Source organism: Phocoena sinus, chromosome 15 (assembly GCF_008692025.1).
Source record: "Phocoena sinus isolate mPhoSin1 chromosome 15, mPhoSin1.pri, whole genome shotgun sequence".
Classification (NCBI taxonomy): Eukaryota; Metazoa; Chordata; class Mammalia; order Artiodactyla; family Phocoenidae; genus Phocoena; species Phocoena sinus.
In genome coordinates this window covers 51946671-51969652 of record NC_045777.1, presented here as the reverse complement: position 1 = coordinate 51969652, position 22982 = coordinate 51946671, and the positions used below count along the sequence as shown (strand labels likewise).

At 50.8% G+C, this 22982-nt stretch overlaps 1 protein-coding gene across 14 annotated transcripts; it reads left to right on the top strand.

Moving 5' to 3' along the window:
* The first annotated feature begins 4391 nt into the window (after positions 1 to 4391).
* On the top strand, positions 4392 to 22773 carry SRRM2 (serine/arginine repetitive matrix 2). 14 transcript variants are annotated; one of them, XR_004345938.1, is made up of 16 exons: positions 4399 to 4617; positions 7792 to 8065; positions 8954 to 9061; positions 9237 to 9401; positions 9585 to 9662; positions 10108 to 10170; positions 10254 to 10286; positions 10506 to 10556; positions 10720 to 10812; positions 11474 to 11672; positions 12977 to 19656; positions 20397 to 20681; positions 21119 to 21621; positions 21754 to 21867; positions 22010 to 22117; positions 22212 to 22423. XR_004345938.1 is itself a non-coding variant. In XM_032606580.1 (15 exons), exons 2-15 carry the CDS (start codon positions 7824 to 7826, stop codon positions 22219 to 22221), a joined length of 8232 nt encoding a protein of 2743 aa, XP_032462471.1. In that variant the 5' UTR covers positions 4399 to 4617; positions 7792 to 7823; the 3' UTR covers positions 22222 to 22773. The 14 variants fall into 14 exon arrangements, 5 of the variants coding, with proteins under 5 accessions (XP_032462475.1, XP_032462471.1, XP_032462474.1 ...); XR_004345939.1 differs by having other exon boundaries at positions 21228 to 21867; positions 22007 to 22117; positions 22212 to 22773; XR_004345937.1 differs by having other exon boundaries at positions 21119 to 21867; positions 22007 to 22117; positions 22212 to 22773.
* The last annotated feature ends 209 nt before the right edge of the window (positions 22774 to 22982 follow it).

The following is a 22982-nucleotide window of genomic DNA, read 5'->3' as shown; positions in this document are numbered from 1 at the left end:
GGGAATCAGAGGTTGAAGGCACTGGCAAGGCCTGTCCGCCTGGGGGAACAAGCAGAGGCAGGTGTGCACGTTGAATCTTCTTCAAGTAGAAGGAAAAGAGGCTACAAAAAGGCCTGGTTCTGAGGCCCTATTAAGGAGTTTGAGAGTTTATCCTGAAGGCATTTGGGAGAACTTTAAGCATTTCAGAAGGTTGCATTTTAGATATCTTACTCTGATGAGATAGACGCTAAAGTGTTAACTGTGGTTGTTTCTGGGGGCAGGGAATTGCCTCTGTGCGGTTTGACTTTTCGCTTATCTGTATTTTCTCGTTTTCTACAATGACTATGGCTTACCTATATGGATGAGGTTTCACGGGGCTGCCATAACAAATGTCACAAACGGCATGGCACAAAACGACAGGAATTTGTCACAATCTGGAGGCCAGAAGTCCTAAATTGAGGTGTTGCAGAGCCTCCCACCCTCCAACTTCTGGTGGCTGCTGGCATTCCTAGGTTTGTGGCTGCACCACTCTAATTTCTGCCTCCATCTTCCCATGGCCTCTCCTGTGCATCTCTGCGTCTCCTCTTCCTTTAAGGACATCAGTCACTGGATTGAAGACCCACTCCAAACTCGTGGTGATTTCTTCTGGAGATCCTTAACTGGTTACCTATGCAAAGCCCTTTATTCCAAGTAAGGTCATGTTCTGTGGTTCTGGATGGACATGAAGTTTGGGGGGCCACTAGTCAACCTACTACACTGTAGGATACAAATGAAGTTTCAAAGGAAAATTTAAAAATCTTTTTGGGGGTCCCATGAAGGTTGGAGGGGAAGCCCAGAGGCTGGGAACCCGGAGAAGAGTCCACCTTTAGAGTCTAGAAAGGAAAACATTTGTTCACACAGAGACCTGCATAGTAACGTTCATAGCAGCGCTGTTCACAATAGCCAAAATGTGGAAACAACTCAAATGTCCATCAGTGAACACATGGGTAAACAAAATGTGGTATATATACATTCAGTGGGATATTATTCAGCCATAGTAAGGAATGAAATTCTGATACATGCTACAATATAAACCTTAAAGACATTATGCTAAGTACAAGAAGCCAGATACCAAAGGACAGATATTTTATGATTCCACCCTATGAGTGTTGGGCTGCACACAACAGGCCTACAATGCCTGCACTTGCCTAGCTTTAAGAATGAAGAAAGAGCCCAGAGTCATCAACACAGATGTCAAAGGTTTAATGGATAGGGGGTTCTTATAGTTATCCATTTTATACATATTAGTGTATATATGTCAATCTCAATCTCCTAAATCACACCACCAACTAATAAGAACGTGCTGTATAAAAAAATAAAATTCAAAAACCAAAGCTGGCTTACACACACACACACACACACACACACACACAAATAATAATAATGGATAGGGGGGATCTTACATGTCTGAAGCAAGGTCCCGGAGCAGATCCCCACCGTGTGCAGCTGAGGGTGGGCAGGACATAATGGCAGTCTTCTCTGTGGGGAGGGGTGGGAGGTTTGATTACCAGTTATAGGGGCACGCCCCTCACTGCCCCTTTGATAAGAACAATCACTAGCTGGGGCCTGGAGCAAGTACGTAGGCAGGTCAGTCATGTGCTTAAGATATAGGTGAAGCAGGCACTGGTCGGGCAGGGGAATATACAGAGAGCAAGAGAACAGCCATCTCGAGTGGCCTGACCATACAATGAGGTACCTAGAATAGACAAATTCATAGAGACAGAAGATAGAATAGAGGTTACCAGGGGCTGGGGGGAGGGGGGAGTGAGGAGCTGGTCTTTAATGAGTCCAGAGTTTCAGTTTGGGGGATGAAAAACATCTGGAGGGCTTCCCTGGTGGTGCAGTGGTTGAGAGTCCGCCTGCCGATGCAGGAGACACGGGTTCGTGCCCCGGTCAGGGAAGATCCCACATCCCACGGAGCGGCTAGGCCCGTGAGTCATGGCCGCTGAGCCTGCGCGTCCGTGAGCCTGTGCTCCACAACGGAAGAGGCCACAACAGTGAGAGGTCCGCGTACCGCAAAAAAAAAAAAAAGAAAAACTTCTGGAAATGGATGGTGGTGATGGTTGCACAACATTGTGAATATATTTAAATATTTATTTTTAAAAAAATATTTATTTATTTATTTATTTTGGCTGAGCCAGATCTTTAGTTGCGGCATGTGAACTCTTAGCTGTGGCATGCATACAGAATCTAGTTCCCAGACCAGGGATCGGACCCAGGCCCCCTGCAATGGGACCGAGGAGTCTTAGCCACTGGACCACCAGGGAAGTCCCTGTGAATGTATTTAATGCCACTGAATTGTACACTCAGAAATAGTTTAAATGGTAAATTTTATGTTTATGTGCATTTTACCACACACAAAACAACTGCACTAGAATACCATTTCTCACCTATCAGGTTAGCAAAAATGGAAAAGCACAGAAATGTATTCTGTTGGTGAGGTAGTAGGAAAGTAGGCCCTCCCATATTTTGCCAATGCAAACTGGTATAACCCTTACTGAGAGGACTCTGTCCTTACTAACAAAACTACATTTGTCTTTACCTTTTGCCCTAGCAATTCCACTTCTAGGAATTTACCTTGAAGAAATACCCGCTAACAATATGAAAATACATATGCTCCTGGTTACTCATTGCAGCATGGTTTGTAATTAGAAAATATTGGAAACAATTTAGATGCTCATATATAAAAGAGTGGTTAAATAAAAGTCCATCCATACATCTCTGTGAACTGATATGCAATGATTTCCAGGATATATTGCTAAGTGAAAAACAGTAAAGTGCAAAAGAGTATCTATAGTATGTTAAAGGAGTCTAAGAATGCAACATGCATGATTTTGAATTTTCTTTTGTGATTAAGGATATTATCAGAACAATTGATAACACCTCTATATAAGGTTTGTAGATTATAGTATTATTTCCATGTTACTTTTCATATTTTGAAAACTGTGCTGTGGATATGTAAAGGAATTCATAGTTCTCCCCATAGGAAAAGGAGATTGTCACGAGCATTAACTGCAGTGATTCATGTACAGAATTTAGCACAAAATATTCAGTAAATACAGGGAATAACATCATTGGGAATTTGATTACAGGGAAGGGTCTCACTGAAGGTGGTGGGTTTTAAGAAACCACCACCTTCACCCTCAACCTCAGAAACACCAGCTTAGGCCCAGAAAAGACACAGGCTTTGCCAGTTTGCCATAAATTACTCCAAAGGTTCATCCAGCTCATGGAAGCACTTGCCGCAGTTCAGAGGCAAGATTACAACATCCCGGGCACCGTACACCGAAGCTACAGTTCCTACGCCAAGTGGTGGGTGGCCCAGTTACAGCGTCTGAGATGACTTTATCCTTCCCTGGTTACAAAGAAAACTAACATTAAACACAATCAAACTCAAACGGACTACAGTTCATTATGTGTCTGCCACGTGCTGGGTCCTGTTGAGGGTGCCAGGACTGCTGAGTGCGAGCCCAAGGTCAGGTTAAAATGTTGGCCTGCCTGCGAAGCCCAGCTTCTTCAAAGTCTGCTCTGAGGGAGACTGGCTGGTTCTCAGGCTCAAAGAAAACGGACTTAAAACCATTAACCTAAGACATTCTGCAGAAGGGTGAAAAACTTAAGGGTGTTTGTAACGCGTTTGCCCACCCACGACGTATATAACATGTCCCAGGTTCTGTAGGCGAAAATCACATCGCTGCCTGGGCGCCTTACTCGGAGATCATAAAAAAAATCATTCCCCAGGGGCAGCCGGCCGGGTTCAGCGGCTGGAAGCTGCGAACACCACGGCCTCCTGGCTCAGCCTTTGGCTCAGGCCCTGGGCCTGTAGCTGGGCTCTGGGGTTCCGGGGGTGTCCGCTGGCCGGGGTCTGGGGGGCGGGCTCTCCTGGGTGCAGAAGGACGGGTGCGGCGCAGCCCCGTGCTCTCCCCAGGAAGCCTGCGATCACTTGCAAACAGCTGTATCAGTGGGCTCGGGCTCATCGCCTCCCAACACGGGGAGACAAAATGGCGGTCGTGTGGGGGCAGGGAGGGCGAAGCTACGTACAGGTTCCATGCCACGCTAGAACTACAACTCCCAGGATGCCCTGGGTCGAAGGTGGGCGGCCGAGGAGAGCGCTAGCGTCGCTAGGCCCTGTGTCCTCCCGCCCCCTAGTGGAAAGTCTCTGGAATGCGTTGTTTGCTCCGGTCTTACCCCCAGACCTTCCTCGCAACTGGCTGACGGGAATCGTAGTTCTTCGACGACAGAGTTGAACCTCCTTCGGGCCTTACGAAACTACACTTCCCGGTGCGGTTTCGGCGCCTGCGCACAAGGCCGCGGGGCGTACTACGGTTCCCGGCAGGCCCTGCGACGCGCGCAGCTGCGTGCTGACGCACATAATTGGTCGTGCTGACGTGCAGCGCGGCCCAGGCGGGGTGCGAGTGGCGCAGTCGGAGTCCGCTGCGGCCCCGGAGGAAGCGAGGAGTCGGCGGTGTTGGCTGAGGCGGGCCGGCCGGCGAGGCAAGGCGGCGGCTTCAGGCCCCGAGGGACTCAGGAGCTCGAGCAGCGGCAGCGGCAGCGGCAGCACCTCTCCCCCTCGGAGGCGGCGGGCGGAGGCGGCGGCGGCGGGTGAGAGAGCGCGCGAGCTGGGTGGGGGAGGGGCGGCGGCCCCGGCGCAAGGCCAAAGCGCGCGGAGAACGGCTCAGGCCGCCGCGCGCACGCGCGCTCGCCGCCCCTAGCTCGCGCGCGGACGTCCTTGCTGGTCTGCCTCCCCTCCCCCCTTCTCGCGGTTCTTGTCGCGCGCGGGCTTTTATTCTTCCCTCCCCCATGGCAACGGCGCGCGCCGCCGACTGCACTCGGGCTCGCGCGCGCTCTCGAGGGGGGAGCGCGCGACTCGGCTTCTCCCTTCCCCGACGCGTGCGGCGAGGAGGCCCTCCTGCAGCTGTCTTTGCCGACATTTTCTCGGCGAGGAGGGGGCTGCGGTGTCCGGGGCCCGCTGCCGACTCCTTTCCCCCGCGCTTCTCCGGCGTCCGGCCTACCCGTCCCTCCCGGGGGCCTGGGGTCGGGCCCGGAGCCTCCCATACTATGGGGCGCCGCGCAGCCCCCTCCCCCATTTCTCAAGGCTGAAAATAGGCCTTGGCCGCTCAGCCAGTGCAGAGAAGGCCTTGAACTAGATGTCCGGGAGAGTTAGGCAGTTTGGATTCATTACTGTCTGTCATGAGGTATTAGGAAGAGAAGGATTCTAAACGTTTTTTAAAAAATTTACGTATTTGGTTTAGGTATGTAAAGGCAGATTACATGCTCCTTTCTTTCTTGCACTTTTTCATCATCTCCCCCAAAGTTGTGTTACGGCTGGGGAGGAGGCTGCCAGCCCTTCCTTGAGGAGAAAACGCTGGACTTTGTCATTATTTGGCACACAACTTTTCTAGGCCTTGGTTTTCACTCGGACGCTTTTCTAAGATATCTTCTGGGTCAAAAATTGAAGAGTTGTGTTTCCTCTTGAGTGTGAGTCGAGGTCTCTTCCTGAGCTAGTGTTTTAGCTTCTGGGGTTTCATAGTGTCTCCTCAGCTACTACAGTGCCCCAGTGCTGAGCTTGTTGTGCTTATTACTTTTGTCCATTTTCTTGCGCACACTCCTCCCTTTTTGGTGCGTTTTTTTCCTTGACTACCATAATACTGAATTTCAAGACCCCCTTCTGCCTGGTTAGTTGGGCATCGTGATAATTTTCCAACAGAAAAAACTTTTTTTTTTTTTTTGCAGCTTTTACTGTCAGCTTTTAGCTTGGGTGATTTTTGCATACCCACAGTCCTGGACCCCAGTTTAAGTGTCCTTATTTAGGTTTTGGTGATTGGTGTTTGTGTTGTTAATACACTTTTTGGTCCATCCATCCTTTTAGTGTTTTGAGCACTGTCTTAGATGCTGTGGTATTTGTTTGTTTGGGTTTTTTTTTTTTTCCTTTTTTTTGGCTCATTCCATAAAAGTTCTCCAGTCTGTTGTGATTTAATATCCTTTGCTTAGCAGCTGCTGGTTATCCTTTTTCAGGGAGTGGGAGGATTATTGTGTGAGGTGGTATGGAAGTGTGGGTGAATGGTTAAGCTGAAGAATTGATTGCAGGTCAGAAGCGTTCTGCGAGGGAAGCAGAAACTGGGTAGGGTATAGAGAGCCAAAGAAGGCCTAGCTTTAGAATAGGGAGGAGAAAATTTAAGAAAATAAAAGTGAGGGTTGGAAGATTTTTTGTGCTGTGAAGAAATTTTTCATTTCTTTGCACAGTTCCATTTGCCTTTCATAGATTTAGTATCATTTGTCACTCCTTTAACCCAGTATTGTTATTTCATTTTGTTTTGCTTTCAGATCTCTAGAGTCTGCAACTGGGATTGGGCAGGGACCCAGCCTTAGAGTTGGGGGGTAAGGGGCTCCAAACTGTTCTAGAGTTGTCCTAGCTCCCTTTCATTCAGCATCTCCCTGAATGGTGGGGGGGGGCTTTAGTACATTCTTCCAGGTATTTGTATGATGTTTCTTTCAGAATTTTTAAAATGAAGCCTTTTCTTTTATCCAGTTCTATGTTTTTCCCCTTTACTTTCACTAATCTCTCCACTTTGTTCCTTGGGTTCTTTCCTGGGATCATTTTCCCTCACACATTTCCCCATGTGAAACTATCTCGGACAGGATGAGTTGGAGAAAAAAACAGAGTACATGTAGCTGGAGAAAGGAATAGAGTGTACGTAGCCAAGAAATCTAATCAGTAAAACTAGGGTTAGAGGGCTCTTCAGAGTCATGCTGGGGTTGGGACAAATTGAGAGGATAGAACCTGGTAGGAGGCACGTGATAATGAGAGGGTTAAGGATGGCCTGGAAGAGAAAAACTAGGAAATGAGATAATGGGACTGTTAGGGAAAGTTGACAGTTTGACATTAATGAAAGTGAGGTATGAAGAGTGGCGGTTTTGTAAGTGTAGGGGAAGGAATGTAGAGGAGGTATGGGGACAGTTGGAACAGAGGAGGCTTGTTTGGTGTATTTAGAGCATTGAGTTGAAAATGTAATATTTTACAGGAGCTAGTGAGAGTTCGGTGAGCCACAAACCATGTGAGAAATCCTATTGGGAAGGAAATTGAAGGAATATATTATTAGTCAGGATAGTTGATTGGAAATGACCCATACTTAAGAGGTGAAGTATAAGAGGATTACATATCCAAAGTTCATGTGTTTCTGATGTGCATGCTGGCCTTTAGTCTGGGCCACCTTTTGGATATCTAGGGGCTGTTCAGTCAGATTGTATTCATAATTTCTGGCTACCTTCAGGGGAGCCTGAAATGCTTAGGTCAGTTCTTGAAGAGTCTAGACTTGGACTGCAGGCCTTTGGGTGCCACAGATCTTCGTTTGGTGTTTGTTGTGCCCTGTTTGGAGGCCTCAGTCAGTTGCCAGGGTTAGGAATTAGAGTAGTTGGTGAAGATACCAGTTGTGTATATTGGGGCTAAAGGAGAATAAAGAGAGAGTGTGGAGAAATTTGGGAGAAATGGGATCTTTGTTTTGGGTGGAAACAGGAAAGCTAGGTGAAAACAAGAGTGGCTCTTGGACATTGTGGGGAAAGGCTGTAAGAGCTGGGCTATGATTTGGTGGAAAGAAAGCAGTGCTGGAAGGATGAAGAACAGGTTTTTTTAGGAGACCAGGAGGATTATGCAGCTAAAGGAGGTTTAGTGTGGAGAGACATGCTGAAGTAGGGTTGAAGAAGAGCAGGGATTTGGGTGGTGGTAAGTGGCTAGTTTGGGGCCAGGGGCCTGACCCGTGTCTCCCCGCTCCCCTTCAGGAGCGGTGGTGCCCCACCCCGGGCACGGGGCCATGTACAACGGGATCGGGCTGCCGACGCCCCGGGGCAGCGGCACCAACGGCTACGTCCAGCGCAACCTGTCCCTGGTGCGGGGCCGCCGCGGTGAGCGGCCTGACTACAAGGGAGAGGAGGAACTGCGGCGCCTGGAGGCTGCCCTGGTGAAGCGGCCTAATCCTGACATCCTGGACCACGAGCGCAAGCGGCGCGTGGAGCTGCGATGCCTCGAGCTGGAGGAGATGATGGAAGAGCAGGGGTGAGGGAGGGCTGGGGGAGAGCCAAGCACTGAGTGAGTGCAGAGCTGGGGGAGTTAGGTGGGATGTAGGGAGCTTAGGGCTGGTTGAAAGAGGCCTGGAGAGGACTTGTAGGAGGGGAGGAGGTAAAGGAGCTAGCGGATTGAAAGGAGTTAAGGGACAGTTCAAAGTGAGAGATGAGGAACCTGTGTCTGGGATATAAAAAGGAGGCTTTTATGAGATATTTAGATGGAGGCACATGGGGAAAGAGGGGGGCCATTGAGAAGCAAATATGTGCTTTAAGGGAGAGGTGGGGAAGCAGACCAGGGAAGAGACAAGAGCTAGCTAGGTAAGCTGATATGTGTTGTCATTGGTAGAGAAAAGGAAGGTAAATGGATTTAAGGATTGAGGCCTTGGACAGTAGCAAAGGCAGGAAAACAGGAATTGGAATAATACCCGGATAAAAGGGATCATGGGTTGGATAGGGAATTGAGATTTTGGAAAAGGAACCTATTAAGGCAGAAAACCTTTTAGAGCAGTGGTTTTCAAACTTCAGCAGTGGCGCCCGTTTCATATAATGCATGTTCCTTTGGAATCCCAGGAAATGAAAGACTTGTTGATTGGATTTGGGGAGGAACACCTGGAACTCTGCCTGCTTAACTTTCCTCTCTTGGCCCCTGGAGTGTAGCATGTTTAAAATCCACTGTTCTAGAGGGTGTAGTCAGTGGAGGGAAGAAAGATGACAGGAAAAGAGCAGGATTTAATAGAAGGGCCCTTTGGGTGACAGTGAGTGAAAAATTGTATGTGTGCATGGAAAGGGAAGGGATCCTGCTGGGAACGAGGGAACTGTAAACCTGGGACTGGGGAGAGTGTCTAGTCACCCTCTAACCCTGAAGGCTTTTGTTCTCCAGGTACGAGGAACAGCAGATTCAGGAAAAAGTGGCGACCTTTCGACTCATGTTGCTGGAGAAGGATGTGAACCCTGGGGGCAAGGAGGAGACCCCAGGGCAGAGGCCAGTGTGAGTGTTTCCCTCTCTCGATTTTCTCTGGACTCTATTCTGCTTTTGCTGTTCTCTCTGTTTAGTTTGGACTTTCTCCCTGCTCTTGTCTTCATTTTCTCATGGCTGTTTGTGTGAATATGACTCTGCATTTTGTTCTCTATCTCCTTTAGACCTTTGACCTTTTCTCCTCTAGGGTAACTGAGACTCACCAGTTGGCAGAATTGAATGAGAAGAAGAACGAGCGACTCCGAGCTGCCTTTGGCATCAGTGATTCCTATGTGGATGGCAGCTCTTTTGATCCTCAGCGTCGTGCTCGAGAAGCTAAACAACCAGTTCCTGAGCCACCCAAACCTTACAGGTACACAAGAACAAGAAGCCAGTGTCAAGTGTCAGTTTCTCTTCCTAATTCTAAGCACTCTGCTCCATTTTTTGTGTGTGGACTATGTCTTTTCAAATTCTTGAGATTTTGTTTTTCTGAAGTTGAAATGTCTAAGAAAGTTTGTCTTAGCACCCATCTCTGCCGTTTTTCATCTTTCCTCAGCCTTGTCCGGGAGTCTAGCAGTTCTCGCTCACCAACCCCAAAGCAAAAGAAGAAGAAAAAGAAGAAAGATAGAGGACGGTAAGTTAGTTGGAAAGCTATTCTAGTAGCCAGAGGACCAAACCTGTCATGTTTTTTCTCTCTCTCTGGAAAGAGAGTATTCTTATTTCTAGGAAGTAGGAGAGAGTTGTCAGAAAAGTCAGGGTAGAGGGAGTTACCATTCAGGGCTCAGCTGGTAGAAGAAATAATGTGTGCTGCTTCGGTGGGGAAGGGTTGATTCTGTACCTCTGCAGAACTGATCAGCAGCATTTTGGAGTTATGTTGTTCTTTCCATTTTGGGGTTTGTTGCTATATAATAGGGAGGTACCTACGCCTCTTGGAGAGTAAATAAGTTCTGGGCTTAGATCTGCACATTGGTGCTATTGGAGTTGTTCTGTGCTTTAGAAGCCTTTTTGGGGATGGATTATAAGTGGGTGGGCCAGGGAAGGAGGCAGGCTGAATGACCTGTTTCTGAACCCACATTTAGCAGGTCAGAGAGCAGCTCTCCCCGACGAGAGAGGAAGAAGAGCTCTAAGAAGAAGAAGCACAGGTATGAGGTGGGAATAATTGGAGAGGTTTGGTGAGTCCAGGCCTAGGTAAAAAATAATAATTTTACTTATTTTTTACCAACAGGTCAGAATCTGAATCCAAGAAAAGGAAGCATAGGTAAGAGCTCTTTGTGGCATAGGGAACATAGTGGCACATGGAGCGGTGAGCCATTGCTTGATGGCCTTGCTGGCTCTTTGGGGTTTTTTTCTTCTTGGGGTAAAGCTCAGTTCCTTGATCTTCTACTGTCAGTAACTCAGTTCTTTCCATTTTACTTTTCATTTTTTTTCTTTCTTTAAAAATGATTTTTATTTTAAATAATTTTGCCTTATTTCTCAGGTCTCCTACTCCAAAGAGCAAACGTAAATCTAAGGACAAGAAGCGGAAGCGGTGAGTGAATTAGAGGGGAATTTGCTTAGTGAGTAGATGAGTGCCACCTGGGGATAGGGCAGAATCAGTTACGTCCCTGACTGGTAAAAGGTTGAAGGGTGGATAAGGGGAACCCAGTGCAGGTGTGACAGCACCCTGAGCTGTGGTGGTGGTCTTCCTTCAGGTCTCGAAGTACAACACCAGCCCCCAAGAGCCGACGCGTGCACCGTTCAACTTCTGCAGACTCTGCTTCCTCTTCAGATACTTCCCGCAGTCGGTAAGGGGTGGTCCAGGAGGAAGGGAGGGAGAGGGACTTGTGGGTTAATCAATTTAATATTTATTGAGCGCCCACGGTGTGCTAGGCGCTGCACAGACCATTCGGAAGACACGGTCCCTGCCCTCTAGGAGCTGACAGGCTAAAGCAACAGGATGGACAGACATATACATTTCCCCTTCTCTTTTTTTTTTTGTTTTTTGTTTTTTATTTTCTTTTGTTTGTGATTTTTTGTTTTGTTCTGATATATATGGATTGCCAGAATAGGGAGGGTGGTGGTTTGTTCGTGGTGTCTGGGGGAGGAAGGAATCCTTACCCTGGCTTCCTTAATCGGGGAAGGCTTCCTGAAGGAGGTGGGCTCAGAGGTGAGTTGTGAATGAAGCGGGTAGGGAATGGACTGGGTGGAGGGTTTTGGGAGGTTTGGGGGAGGTAAATATAAAGGGGTAGAGGGAGAACATTTTTGGGGACTGATGTTGAGAAGAGAAGGAGCAAAGTGAACTGGACTTGAATTTCAATATGAGTTACTTGAATCCTGTGAGTAAGAGAAGGTTCTTTGGAAGAGGGTTATATTGAAGAAAGGTGGATGGGAGCTGGGGAGGGGGTTTTCTGTTCTCCCCTGAACTGATTTTCTTCCTCTTTTCCCATCCTCAATTACCTCCCTCAGGTCTCGAAGTGCTGCAGCTAAAACCCATACTACTACCTTGACTGGGCGAAGTCCTTCCCCTGCTTCGGGACGTCGAGGGGAGGGAGATGTACCATCCAGGGAACCAGGTATCACCAACATAGGGCAGCCTAGTAGCCCGGAGCCTTCTACAAAGCAGCCTAGCAGCCCTTATGAAGACAAAGATAAAGACAAGAAGGAGGTATGTTCTTGAGTTAATGGATATTCTTTGGTTTGCAGGGCTGTGGATTCAGGATAGGTGTGTGAAGTTAAGGGAGAAGTAAGGTCTGGTTTTGTTTCTTGCATTCCTCTCAGTTATTCATAAAGTTCTCTTTTTCATCTGCAAATCCTTTAGAATTGTGGCTTTCAAACTTTACTGGGTGTTAGTAAGTTTTACATCACTGTCTTCTTTGTACTTATAAGTTGATAGAACTGGAACAAAAAAAATTTTTTGAACTACACCTAACTTTACTACTTATAGTGTCTCTAGTATCAGTTTCATTAAATGCTGGTTGTGGCTCATTAAAGCTTTTCAACCCACTGGGTTGCTGCTTGCAGTCTGAAAACACAACTTTGGAAAGATCTATTCAGTACCTGTTCTTTTATACTTGCTATTAAAATTCAAGCTCTAGGGCTTCCCTGGTGGCGCAGTAGTTGAGAGTCCGCCTGCCGACGCAAGGGACACGGGTTCGTACCCCGGTCTGGGAAGATCCCACATGCTGCGGAGCGGCTAGGCTCGTGAGCCATGGCCACTGAGCCTGCGTGTCCGGAGCCTGTGCTCCGCAACAGGAGAGGCCACAACAGTGAGAGGCCTGTGTACCGCAAAGAAAAAAAAAAAAAAAGAAATTCAAGTTCTAATCATGTTTTCTTACATCAACAATCACAGTATAATTTTAATTGCTTTTTGCTAAATTTGTAGCTCTCCTGTCTGTTTTCCATGTTACCCAGAGTTGGTTTTCCAAACTGCAAGTTGGATCATCTCAGAAACTTAATTTACTTCCTATTGCTCTTGACTTTAACATTTAAAGCTTTTATAACTTGGTCTCTTTCTGTATTTCCCTGTACTTCATTCTGGTCTCTTATTCACATAAGTCACGTACTCAAATCTTTGTCTTTTTTTTCTTTTATTTTAACATAGTTATTTTTTAAGCGTGAAGTCAGTCATTTTGGGAAACTGCTTTATCTTTCCATTTAAAAATACTTTCTTTTTTGCACTCAGCATTTTGTAATGGTTGTCTGTTGTGAAATATAGTGTGCATTATGTTTTTTCTCTGGATAGAAGACTCGAGATTGTAGACTGTGTTTTCGTACGTTTCTCACTGTGTTTTATATTATGTGATCTCTTGTTATTGAATGAATGTGACTGCCTGTGGTGAGGAAAAGGACCAGTTGGTATAATGGGGTGCATAGAGGAAAAGTTTCATAGGAAAGGGTGTTGGGATCTTACAGGTGATAGGAAGTTTTGGTGCTTACATACCCATATCCTTACTCTTTTTTCACTCTTAGAAATCTGCAGTTCAACCTAGCCCCTCTCCGGAAAGGAGCAGCACAGGGCCAGAACTACCTGCTCCCACTCTGCTCCTTGCTGAGCAATATGGCGGCTCCCCACAACCCCTTGCAACAACCCCCTTAAGTCAGGAGCCAGTGAACCCCCCTTCTGAGGCGTCTCCAGCCCAGGGCCATTCACCACCTAAGTCTCCTGAGAAACCTCCCCAATCTTCTTCAGAGAGTGGCCCGCCCTCCCCTCAACCTACCAAAGTTTCTCGGCATGCCAGCTCTTCCCCTGAAAGTCCTAAACCTACACCAGCTCCTGGGTCCCGCCGAGATATTTCTTCTTCTCCTGCATCCAAGAGTCGCTCACATGGCCGAACAAAACGGGATAAGTCACATTCTCATACTCCTTCTCATAGAGTGGGGAGGTCCCGTAGTCCTACCACTAAGAGGGGGCGGTCTCGGTCTCGAACCCCTACCAAGAGAGGTCATTCTCGGTCCCGGTCACCTCAGTGGCGTAGGTCCCGGTCTGCACAGAGGTGGGGACGATCTAGGAGCCCCCAGCGACGTGGCCGCTCTAGGTCTCCTCAGCGACCAGGCTGGTCCAGGAGCAGAAATACACAGAGAAGAGGCAGGTCTAGGTCAGCAAGACGAGGCAGGTCACACTCTAGATCCCCTGCAACTAGGGGCAGATCTCGTTCTAGAACACCCACCCGGAGGGGCAGATCTCGGTCTAGGACACCTGCCAGGCGGAGGTCACGATCTAGAACACCCACTAGGCGCAGGTCTCGGTCTAGAACACCAGTCCGGAGGGGCAGGTCTCGGTCTAGAACACCTGCTAGGCGCAGATCTAGGACCCGATCACCAGTACGACGGAGGTCTCGTAGTAGATCGCTAGCCAGGAGAAGTGGCAGGTCACGCTCTAGGACCCCAGCCAGGCGTGGGCGGTCACGCTCCAGAACCCCAGCCAGGCGTGGGCGGTCGCGCTCCAGAACCCCAGCTAGACGAAGTGGCCGGTCACGCTCTAGAACACCAACCCGGAGAGGGAGATCTCAGTCTAGGACACCAGCAAGACGAGGAAGATCCCGTAGTAGAAGTCTAGTTAGACGGGGAAGATCTCACTCTAGAACACCACAAAGAAGGGGCAGGTCTGGCTCATCATCAGAGCGGAAGAACAAATCCAGAGCATCACAGAGAAGGAGCAGGTCCAACTCAAGCCCAGAAATGAAGAAATCTCGAGTTTCTTCGAGGCGGAGCAGGTCTCTCTCTTCACCAAGGTCTAAAGTAAAATCCCGCTTGTCTGTGAGGCGAAGCCTTTCAGGGTCCTCTCCACGCCCTAAACAAAAGTCTCAGACACCACCAAGGCGCAGTCGCTCCGGATCATCCCAACCAAAAGCTAAATCTAGAACACCACTAAGGCGAAGTCGCTCTGGTTCTTCTCCGCCTCCTAATCAGAAATCTAAAATGCCATCAAGACAAAGTCATTCCAGTTCATCTCCTCAACCTAACGTGAAATCTGGAACACCAAGGCAAGAGTCTGTAACAAGTCCCCAGGTAAATGAACAATCTGCAACACCACAAAGGCAGAGCCGTTCTGAATCATCACCTGATCCTGAGGTGAAGTCTAGGACCCCTTCGAGACATAGCTGCTCTGGGTCTTCTCCTCCTAGAGTGAAATCTAGCACACCTCCAAGACGGAGCCGATCTGGGTCATCATCTCCACAACCCAAAATGAAAGCAGTAACGTCACCAATCCAAAGCCATTCTGGCTTCTCTTCTCCAAGTCCTAGTAGAGTGACATCTAAAACACCTTCAAGGCAAAGCAGATCAGAGTCTCCATGCTCCAAGACAGAATCTAGATCGTTGCAAAGACACAGCCATTCTAGATCCTCCTCTCCAGATACCAAAGTGAAACCTGGAACACCACCAAGACAGAGTCACTCAGGGTCTACTTCGCCGTGCCCCAAAGCAAAGCCCCAAACTCCACCAGGGCATAATCTTCCTGGATCAAAGTCACCATGTTCCGAAGAGAAGTCTAAAGATATATCAGCACAGAGTTGCTCTGGATCTTTCTCCCTCTGTCCAGGAGTAAAGTCCTGCACACCACCCTCAGCTCTGCAACAGAAAGGACAATCTCCAACTTCACCAGACTCCACATCTGGTACTTCAAGTCCAGAAATGAGACAGAGTCATTCTGAATCTCCATATCTGCAGACCAAATCTCAGACACCTCCTAAGGGTGGCCAGTCCAGGTCCTCATCTCCAATCACTGAGCTGGCACCCAGATCTCCAACAAGACAAGATAGAAGTGAATTGTCAGAAGGTCTTAGGCTGAAATCTGGAATGTCTCCTGAGCAGAGCGGGTCACATTCTGACTCTTCCCTATATCCTGCAGTGGACTCTAAATCTCTTCTGGGGCAGAGTACATTGGAGCCTTCTGAATCAAAAGAAAAAATGAGCTTACTCCTTCAGGAGGATGTTACTGCATCATCTCCAAAACCAAGAGACAAATTGAGTCCTCCTTCTGTGCAGGATAGGCCTGAGTCCTCACCAGTACTCAGAGACACCCCTAGAACTCCATCAAGGGAAAGAGGTGGTGTTGAGTCATCTCCAGATACAAAAGACCGAAGTAGTGCATTAACTAAGCCAAGCCAAGATGAGGAATTAATGGAGGTGGTAGAGAAATCTGAAGAATCCTTAAACCAGGTCCTGCCCCATTTGTCTCCAGAACTTAAAGAAATGGCTGGAAGTAACTTTGAATCATCTCCTGAAATAGAAGAAAGATCTGCCATGTCTTTGACTCTTGACCAAAGCCAGTCACAGGCTTCTTTGGAAGAAGTCCCTGCAGTGGCCTCAGCTTGGAGTGGGCCACACTTTTCTCCAGAACATAAAGAACTGTCTGACTCTCCTCCCAGAGAGAATAGCTTTGGATCACCTTTAGAATTTAGAAACTCTGGCCCTCTTGCAGAAATGAATACTGGATTTTCTCCTGAGATTAAAGATTTGAATGGACCTTTTCCTAATCAGCTGGAGACAGATCCATCTCTAGATGTGAAAGAACAATCAACAAGGTCCTCCAGACACAGCAGTTCTGAGTTATCCCCAGATGCGGTGGAAAAAGCAGGAATGTCTTCAAATCAGAGTGTCTCTTCGCCAGTACTTGATGCTATACCTAGAACACCCTCCAGGGAAAGAAGTAGTTCTGCATCTTCTGAAATGAAGGATGGTTTACCCAGAACCCCCTCAAGGAGAAGCAGGTCTGGGTCTTCCCCAGGACTTAGAGATGGGTCTGGGACTCCCTCAAGGCACAGCCTATCTGGGTCGTCTCCTGGAATGAAAGATATACCTAGAACACCATCCAGGGGAAGGAGTGAATGTGATTCCTCTCCAGAAGCAAAAGCTTTGCCTCAGACTCCTAGGCCAAGGAGTCATTCTCCATCATCCCCAGAGCTCAACAATAAGTGTCTTACCCCCCAGAGAGAAAGAAGTGGGTCAGAGTCATCAATTGAACAGAAGACTGTGACTAGTACTCCTCTCGGCCAGAGACGTCGGTCTGGATCTTCTCAAGAACTTGATGGGAAACCCAGTTCATCGCCTCAGGAGAGAAGTGAGTCAGACTCTTCTCCAGATTCTAAAGCTAAGACACGAATGCCACTTAGACAAATGAGTCACTCTGGATCATCTCCAGAGGTCGACAGCAAATCCCGGCCTTCTCCTCGGCGTAGTAGGTCTGGCTCATCTCCTGAAGTTAAAGATAAGCCAAGAGCAGTACCCAGGGCACAGAGTGGTTCTGATTCCTCTCCTGAACCCAAGGCTCCTGTCCCTCGGGTCCTTCCAAGACGAAGCAGATCAGGTTCATCAAGCAAAGGCAGAGGCCCTTCGCCTGAAGGAAGCAGCAGTTCTGAGTCCTCTCCAGAACACCCACCCAAATCCAGAACTACTAGAAGAAGTTCTAGGTCATCACCAGAGCCCAAGACCAAGTCTCGTACTCCCCCTCGCCGTCGCAGCTCTCGATCGTCTCCTGAGCTGACTAGGAAGGCCAGGCTCTCCCGTAGAAGCCGTTCTGCATCATCCTCACCAGAGACCCGCTCTAGAACTCCCCCAAGACGCCGAAGAAGTCCCTCAGTGTCTTCCCCAGAGCCAGCAGAAAAGTCAAGATCCTCACGCCGGCGGCGTTCAGCTTCATCTCCACGCACTAAGACAACTTCAAGGAGAGGCCGTTCTCCTTCACCAAAGCCTCGTGGGCTGCAGAGGTCCCGTTCCCGCTCGAGGAGGGAGAAAACCAGAACAACCCGTCGTCGAGATAGGTCTGGATCTTCTCAGTCAACCTCTCGGAGAAGACAGCGGAGCCGGTCAAGGTCTCGGGTTACTCGGCGTCGCAGGGGAGGCTCCGGTTACCATTCAAGGTCTCCTGCCCGGCAGGAGAGTTCCAGAACCTCCTCTAGACGCCGAAGAGGCCGCTCTCGGACACCCCCAACCAGTCGGAAGCGTTCCCGCTCACGCACATCACCAGCCCCATGGAAACGCTCCAGGTCTCGGGCCTCTCCAGCCACTCATCGGCGATCCAGGTCCAGAACACCCCTGGTTAGCCGACGGAGGTCCAGGTCTCGAACTTCACCAGTCAGCCGGAGGCGATCAAGGTCCAGGACATCAGTGACTAGACGAAGATCTCGATCAAGAGCTTCCCCAGTGAGTCGAAGGCGATCTAGGTCCAGAACACCACCAGTAACCCGCCGTCGTTCAAGGTCTAGAACACCAACTCGCCGACGCTCCCGTTCTAGGACTCCACCAGTGACTCGGAGAAGGTCCAGATCTAGGACCCCACCAGTAACCAGAAGGCGATCTCGAAGCAGAACCTCCCCTATCACTCGCAGAAGATCAAGATCCAGAACATCCCCGGTCACCCGAAGGAGGTCAAGATCTCGCACGTCTCCGGTAACTCGAAGGAGGTCTCGCTCTCGAACCTCTCCAGTGACACGCCGCCGATCTAGGTCCCGAACTCCTCTAGCTCTTCGGCGCCGCTCTAGGTCTCGGACCCCATTGTTAGCACGCAAGCGTTCTCGAAGTCGCTCACCACTTGCTATTCGCCGCCGTTCTAGGTCCCGTACTCCACGAACAACTCGGGGCAAACGGTCCTTAACAAGATCTCCTCCAGCTATCCGCAGGCGTTCTGCGTCCGGAAGCAGTTCTGATCGTTCACGTTCTGCTACTCCTCCAGCAACAAGAAATCATTCTGGTTCTCGGACACCTCCAGTAGCGCTCAATAGCTCCAGAATGAGCTGCTTCAGTCGTCCTAGCATGTCACCAACTCCTCTTGACCGCTGTAGATCACCTGGAATGCTTGAGCCCCTAGGCAGCTCTAGAACACCCATGTCTGTCCTGCAGCAAGCTGGTGGTTCCATGATGGATGGTCCAGGTCCCCGAATTCCTGACCACCCGAGAACGTCTGTGCCAGAAAACCATGCTCAGTCTAGAATTGCACTTGCCCTGACGGCTATCAGTCTTGGCACCGCTCGGCCTCCTCCGTCCATGTCTGCAGCTGGCCTTGCTGCAAGAATGTCCCAGGTTCCAGCTCCAGTGCCTCTCATGAGTCTCAGAACAGCCCCAGCTGCCAGCCTTGCCAGCAGGATTCCTGCAGCCTCTGCAGCAGCCATGAACCTGGCCAGCGCCAGGGCACCTGCCATCCCAACAGCAGTAAACCTGGCTGACTCAAGAACGCCAGCTGCAGCAGCAGCCATGAACTTGGCCAGCCCCAGAACAGCAGTGGCACCTTCGGCCGTGAACCTTGCTGACCCTCGTACCCCCACAGCGCCAGCTGTGAACCTGGCAGGAGCCAGAACCCCAGCTGCTTTGGCAGCTTTGAGTCTCACGGGTTCTGGCACAGCCCCGACTGCTGCAAACTATCCGTCCAGCTCCAGAACACCGCAGGCTCCAGCCCCTGCAAACCTGGTGGGTCCTAGATCTACACATGCCACAGCTCCTGTGAATATTGCCAGCTCAAGAACCCCTCCAGCCTTGGCCCCTGCAAATCTCACTAGTGCTAGAATGGCTCCAGCCTTGTCTGGTGCAAACCTCACCAGCCCTAGGGTGCCCCTCTCTGCCTATGAGCGCGTTAGTGGCAGAACCTCACCACCACTCCTTGACCGAGCCAGGTCCAGAACCCCACCAGGAGGCCCAGGCTCCAGAACCCCACCATCTGCCCCAAGCCAGTCTAGAATGACATCTGAGCGGGCTCCCTCTCCTGCCTCTAGAATGGTACAGGCTTCCTCACAGTCAGTTCTTCCTCCAGCTCAGGATCGGCCTAGGTCCCCTGTGCCATCTGCTTTTTCTGACCAGTCCCGATCTTTGCTTGCCCAGACCACCCCTGTAGCAGGGTCTCAGTCCCTTTCCTCTGGAACGGTGGCAAAGACCACATCCTCTGCTGGTGACCACGATGGCATGCTCTCTGGCCCCGTCCCTGGGGTGTTCCACCCAGAGGGTGGGGAACCAACTGCCTCTATGGAGGCCCAGCAGCCTTCTGCTTTGGCTGCCCTGCAGCCAGCAAAGGAGCGGCGGAGTTCGTCCTCCTCCTCCTCCTCTAGCTCTTCCTCTTCATCGTCGTCGTCATCATCGTCGTCCTCCTCCTCCTCTGGCTCCAGTTCTAGCGACTCGGAGGGCTCTAGCCTTCCCACTCAACCTGAGGTAGTACTGAAGAGGTGAGAGGACTTTTAGAACTCTTCTACGGGGAAGGTTTTGGGGATGGTTGGTGGGGGTGGGGAGGGAGAAGCCCTATCCAGAGGTTCTTGGCTCTCTGAGGAGGTGTGGGGACCATGATCCTTAAGCTGGGGGTAGAAGAGAATGCCGGGTGGGGGTTAACGGGCGGGGAGGAATGGGACAGGTAAAAGTCTCCGAAGGTTAATTCTCTAGAGGATAATGATAAGTTTTCCGTCTCTACAGAGGACAGAACTAGAGGAAATGGACTTAATTTTACAGCAGGAGGGATGGCAGTTAGACCTCAAGAGGAACTCCCTGGGCTGGAAGGATCTTCAGAGGTCATCCTATCCCTCTCCCTGCCTCCAGGCAGGACGGCCCCTCCCCCAGCCAACCCACACACACAGAGGCCTCCCCATGCTGTGGCTCTCCTCTCTGAGGACGGAGAGGACGGAGACCACCCAGCCTGGCTTCCACACCTGAGCCCAGGGACCTTATTCCTCCATCAGGGACATTCTTGAGGTTTAACCTTGATCCCTTTTGCTGCGGGCCCCAGCCTGTTGCTTGTGTTAGCAGAGGTTGGGTCAGTTGGGGCCACTGCTCTCCAGAGAATGCACTCACTGGCTCTTGGAGAGCTCCGGGCCTTTCTCAGGCACCCCTCCCCCACTGCCGTTCCTCCAGGCCAAGGAAGGTAGGGTTGGGGCTGGGGCAGCTTGTCTCCTTGTGACGCCCTCTTCTCCCACAGGGTCCCCAGCCCCGCCCCAGCCCCAAAGGAGGCTGTTCGAGAGGGCCGTCCTCAGGAACCGACCCCAGCCAAGCGGAAGAGGCGTTCTAGCAGCTCCAGTTCCAGCAGCAGCTCCTCCTCTTCATCGTCTTCTTCTTCCTCTTCTTCCTCCTCCTCCTCCTCCTCTTCCTCTTCTTCGTCTTCCTCTTCTTCCTCTACTTCTTCCTCCCCCTCCCCTGCTAAGCCTGGCCCTCAGGCCTTGCCCAAACCTGCAAGCCCCAAGAAGCCACCCCCTGGCGAGCGGAGGTGAGTGCTGCCTTGCTTGAGAAGGAAGGGGTGGGGTGTGACCCTGGGTTGTGAGATCCCTGCTGGACTGTGGTGTCTGCTTGTACAGTAGGAGTGGGGCTCTCCTCTCCCTGCTTACTCTGTTGTGCCCTGTTCTGGCAGAGGGCTGTCATCCAAGTGGGTGCTCAAGCCAGAATTGGGGAGTCCTAGGTTCCTTCCTCTCCCTGCCCCTGACATGCAGCCTGGTCCCAGGTTCCAGGGATTCTAGCTTTTAAGTCTCCCCGTTGCTACTGCCAGGGTCTGGCCACCGTCATCTTCTCCCGACTCTATCCACAGCCTCTTCCCTGTCTCCCTGCCTCCACGCCATTCTCTTCCACACGTAGCCAGAGGGATCTTTCTAAAACGCACATCTGGTTACTCCCTTCACAAATCCTTCCGGGACGCCCTGTGGCCTGCAGGATAAAGCCCCACCTCTGCGGGAATGGCGTGTGAGGCTCTTCACCAACTGGCCTTGCCTGCCCTGTGTTCTCCTCTCCTGCCCGCCCCCACACATGCCCTGTGCTCCAGCCACACTCAGCAGCGCCTTGCAGTCTAAGGAGAACCCCATGCCTTTGGACATGCTGTTCCTCCTGCCTGGAATTCCCTTGTCCGCCTGGTGAACTCCTCGTTCTGCAAGACTCCGCTCAAACAGCACCTTCAAGAAGACTACCTTGCCCCTTCCCTGCCCTGCCCCATGTCTCCCTCCCCTGGGTCCCCAGACCCCATGTACATCGGTCCTGCGGGGCTGCTTCCCACACGTGGGGCCAAGCGAGCTTCCCTTGGCCTTCCTTCACCATCAGACTGAGCCCCTCCAAGGGCAGGGACTGTCTTTATCTTTGCCTCCCCCGCTGCACCCCGTGCCCCGCCTGTTGGGGTACTCGGTGGATGGTGTGCGGGCGGATGGGTGAGTGAGCGGATGAAGGTGGGTCTGAGGTTGGCCCTGCGTGGTATGAGGTTTGGTGGTCAGGACCTGGGGTGGGGTGGGGGTGGTCCTGAGTGCTAGCTTGTGGGTTTGAAAGAGTGTGGCACTATGGGGACCTACTCTGATCCCCAGGTCCCGCAGCCCCCGGAAGCCAATAGACTCCCTCCGGGACTCCCGGTCCCTCAGCTACTCGCCTGCGGAGCGCCGCCGCCCCTCACCCCAGCCCTCACCGCGGGACCAGCAGAGGTAGGGTTGCCAGTGTGTGCTGTCCTGCCAGTAGCCCAGTCTGGCTGCCACTGATTTCTGCAAAATAAGTTCTAAGGCTCCAAGGTACCAAGGGTTGGTGGTGTCCTGTGTGTGGTTTCATGTCTGTCCTTCATTGTAGCAGCAGTGAACGGGGTTCCCGGAGAAGCCAGCGTGGGGACAGCCACTCCCCAGGCCACAAGCGCAGGAGGGAAACGCCCAGCCCCCGCTCTGTGCGGCACCGTTCCTCCAGGTATGTATCTTTGTCACACTCTAGGGCTGGGCTCACTTCTGAGAGCTCCAGGGCTGGCTGGGGCCTCTGCATTGATTATTCTCTTCCATTTCAGGTCTCCGTGAATCTTTTTTGGGGAATTCCACCATACCCCAAGTTCTGGAGCCACAGGACGTGCCCCCTTTCTCCCCAACAGAGCTGTGGGAGGAGGTCTTTGTCTGCCCTCCCTTCCCAACCCTGGCAGCATCCTGGGGGGAGGGCTCCCTTCTTTCCCTCCCTCTTTTTTTTTTTCTTTGTTCTGTGAAATGTTAATCTCTGTGAGTTTTTCCTGGTTCACATGTTTTGGGGGGTTTGGGGTGGGTGGGAATGAGAATGGGAGTTGCGGGAGGGGAGGATACAGTGGGGACTCCCAGGTCTTGACTCAGAAAGGATCTGGGAGGCACTGCCCCCCTTTTAGCCCCGAGTTCTTGGGGGGATGATGGTTTGGTACTTGTGGACCTGTGTGAGGTATACCTGGAAAAGGGCAGTTGATTAGTTGGCTCCTCTTGGCCTCCCAGTGAGGTTGTGGCCCCCTCCCCCCCAACTTTTCTTCACGTTTCTTAAAGGCATTTTGGTTTTTTAAAATCTGTACAGCAAGAGCAACTTTTTCTGTCAAATAAAAACGAGAAATGCAGGAATTGGGTCTATAGATTGTTTATTATGGGTGGGGAGAGTTAGGAGAGGAGCTGCCCTTATTCTGTGGCTGCATCCCTCTTGCAAGGGGCATACCTTGGAGGAGCCTTATGGGGTGGCTCTAGGCTGTGGATCCCCCACACAACCCACTCAAACCAACACGCTCCTTCCAGCTGGGAGCCAGCATGCTTATGCTAGGAGGGGGCTGGCCACT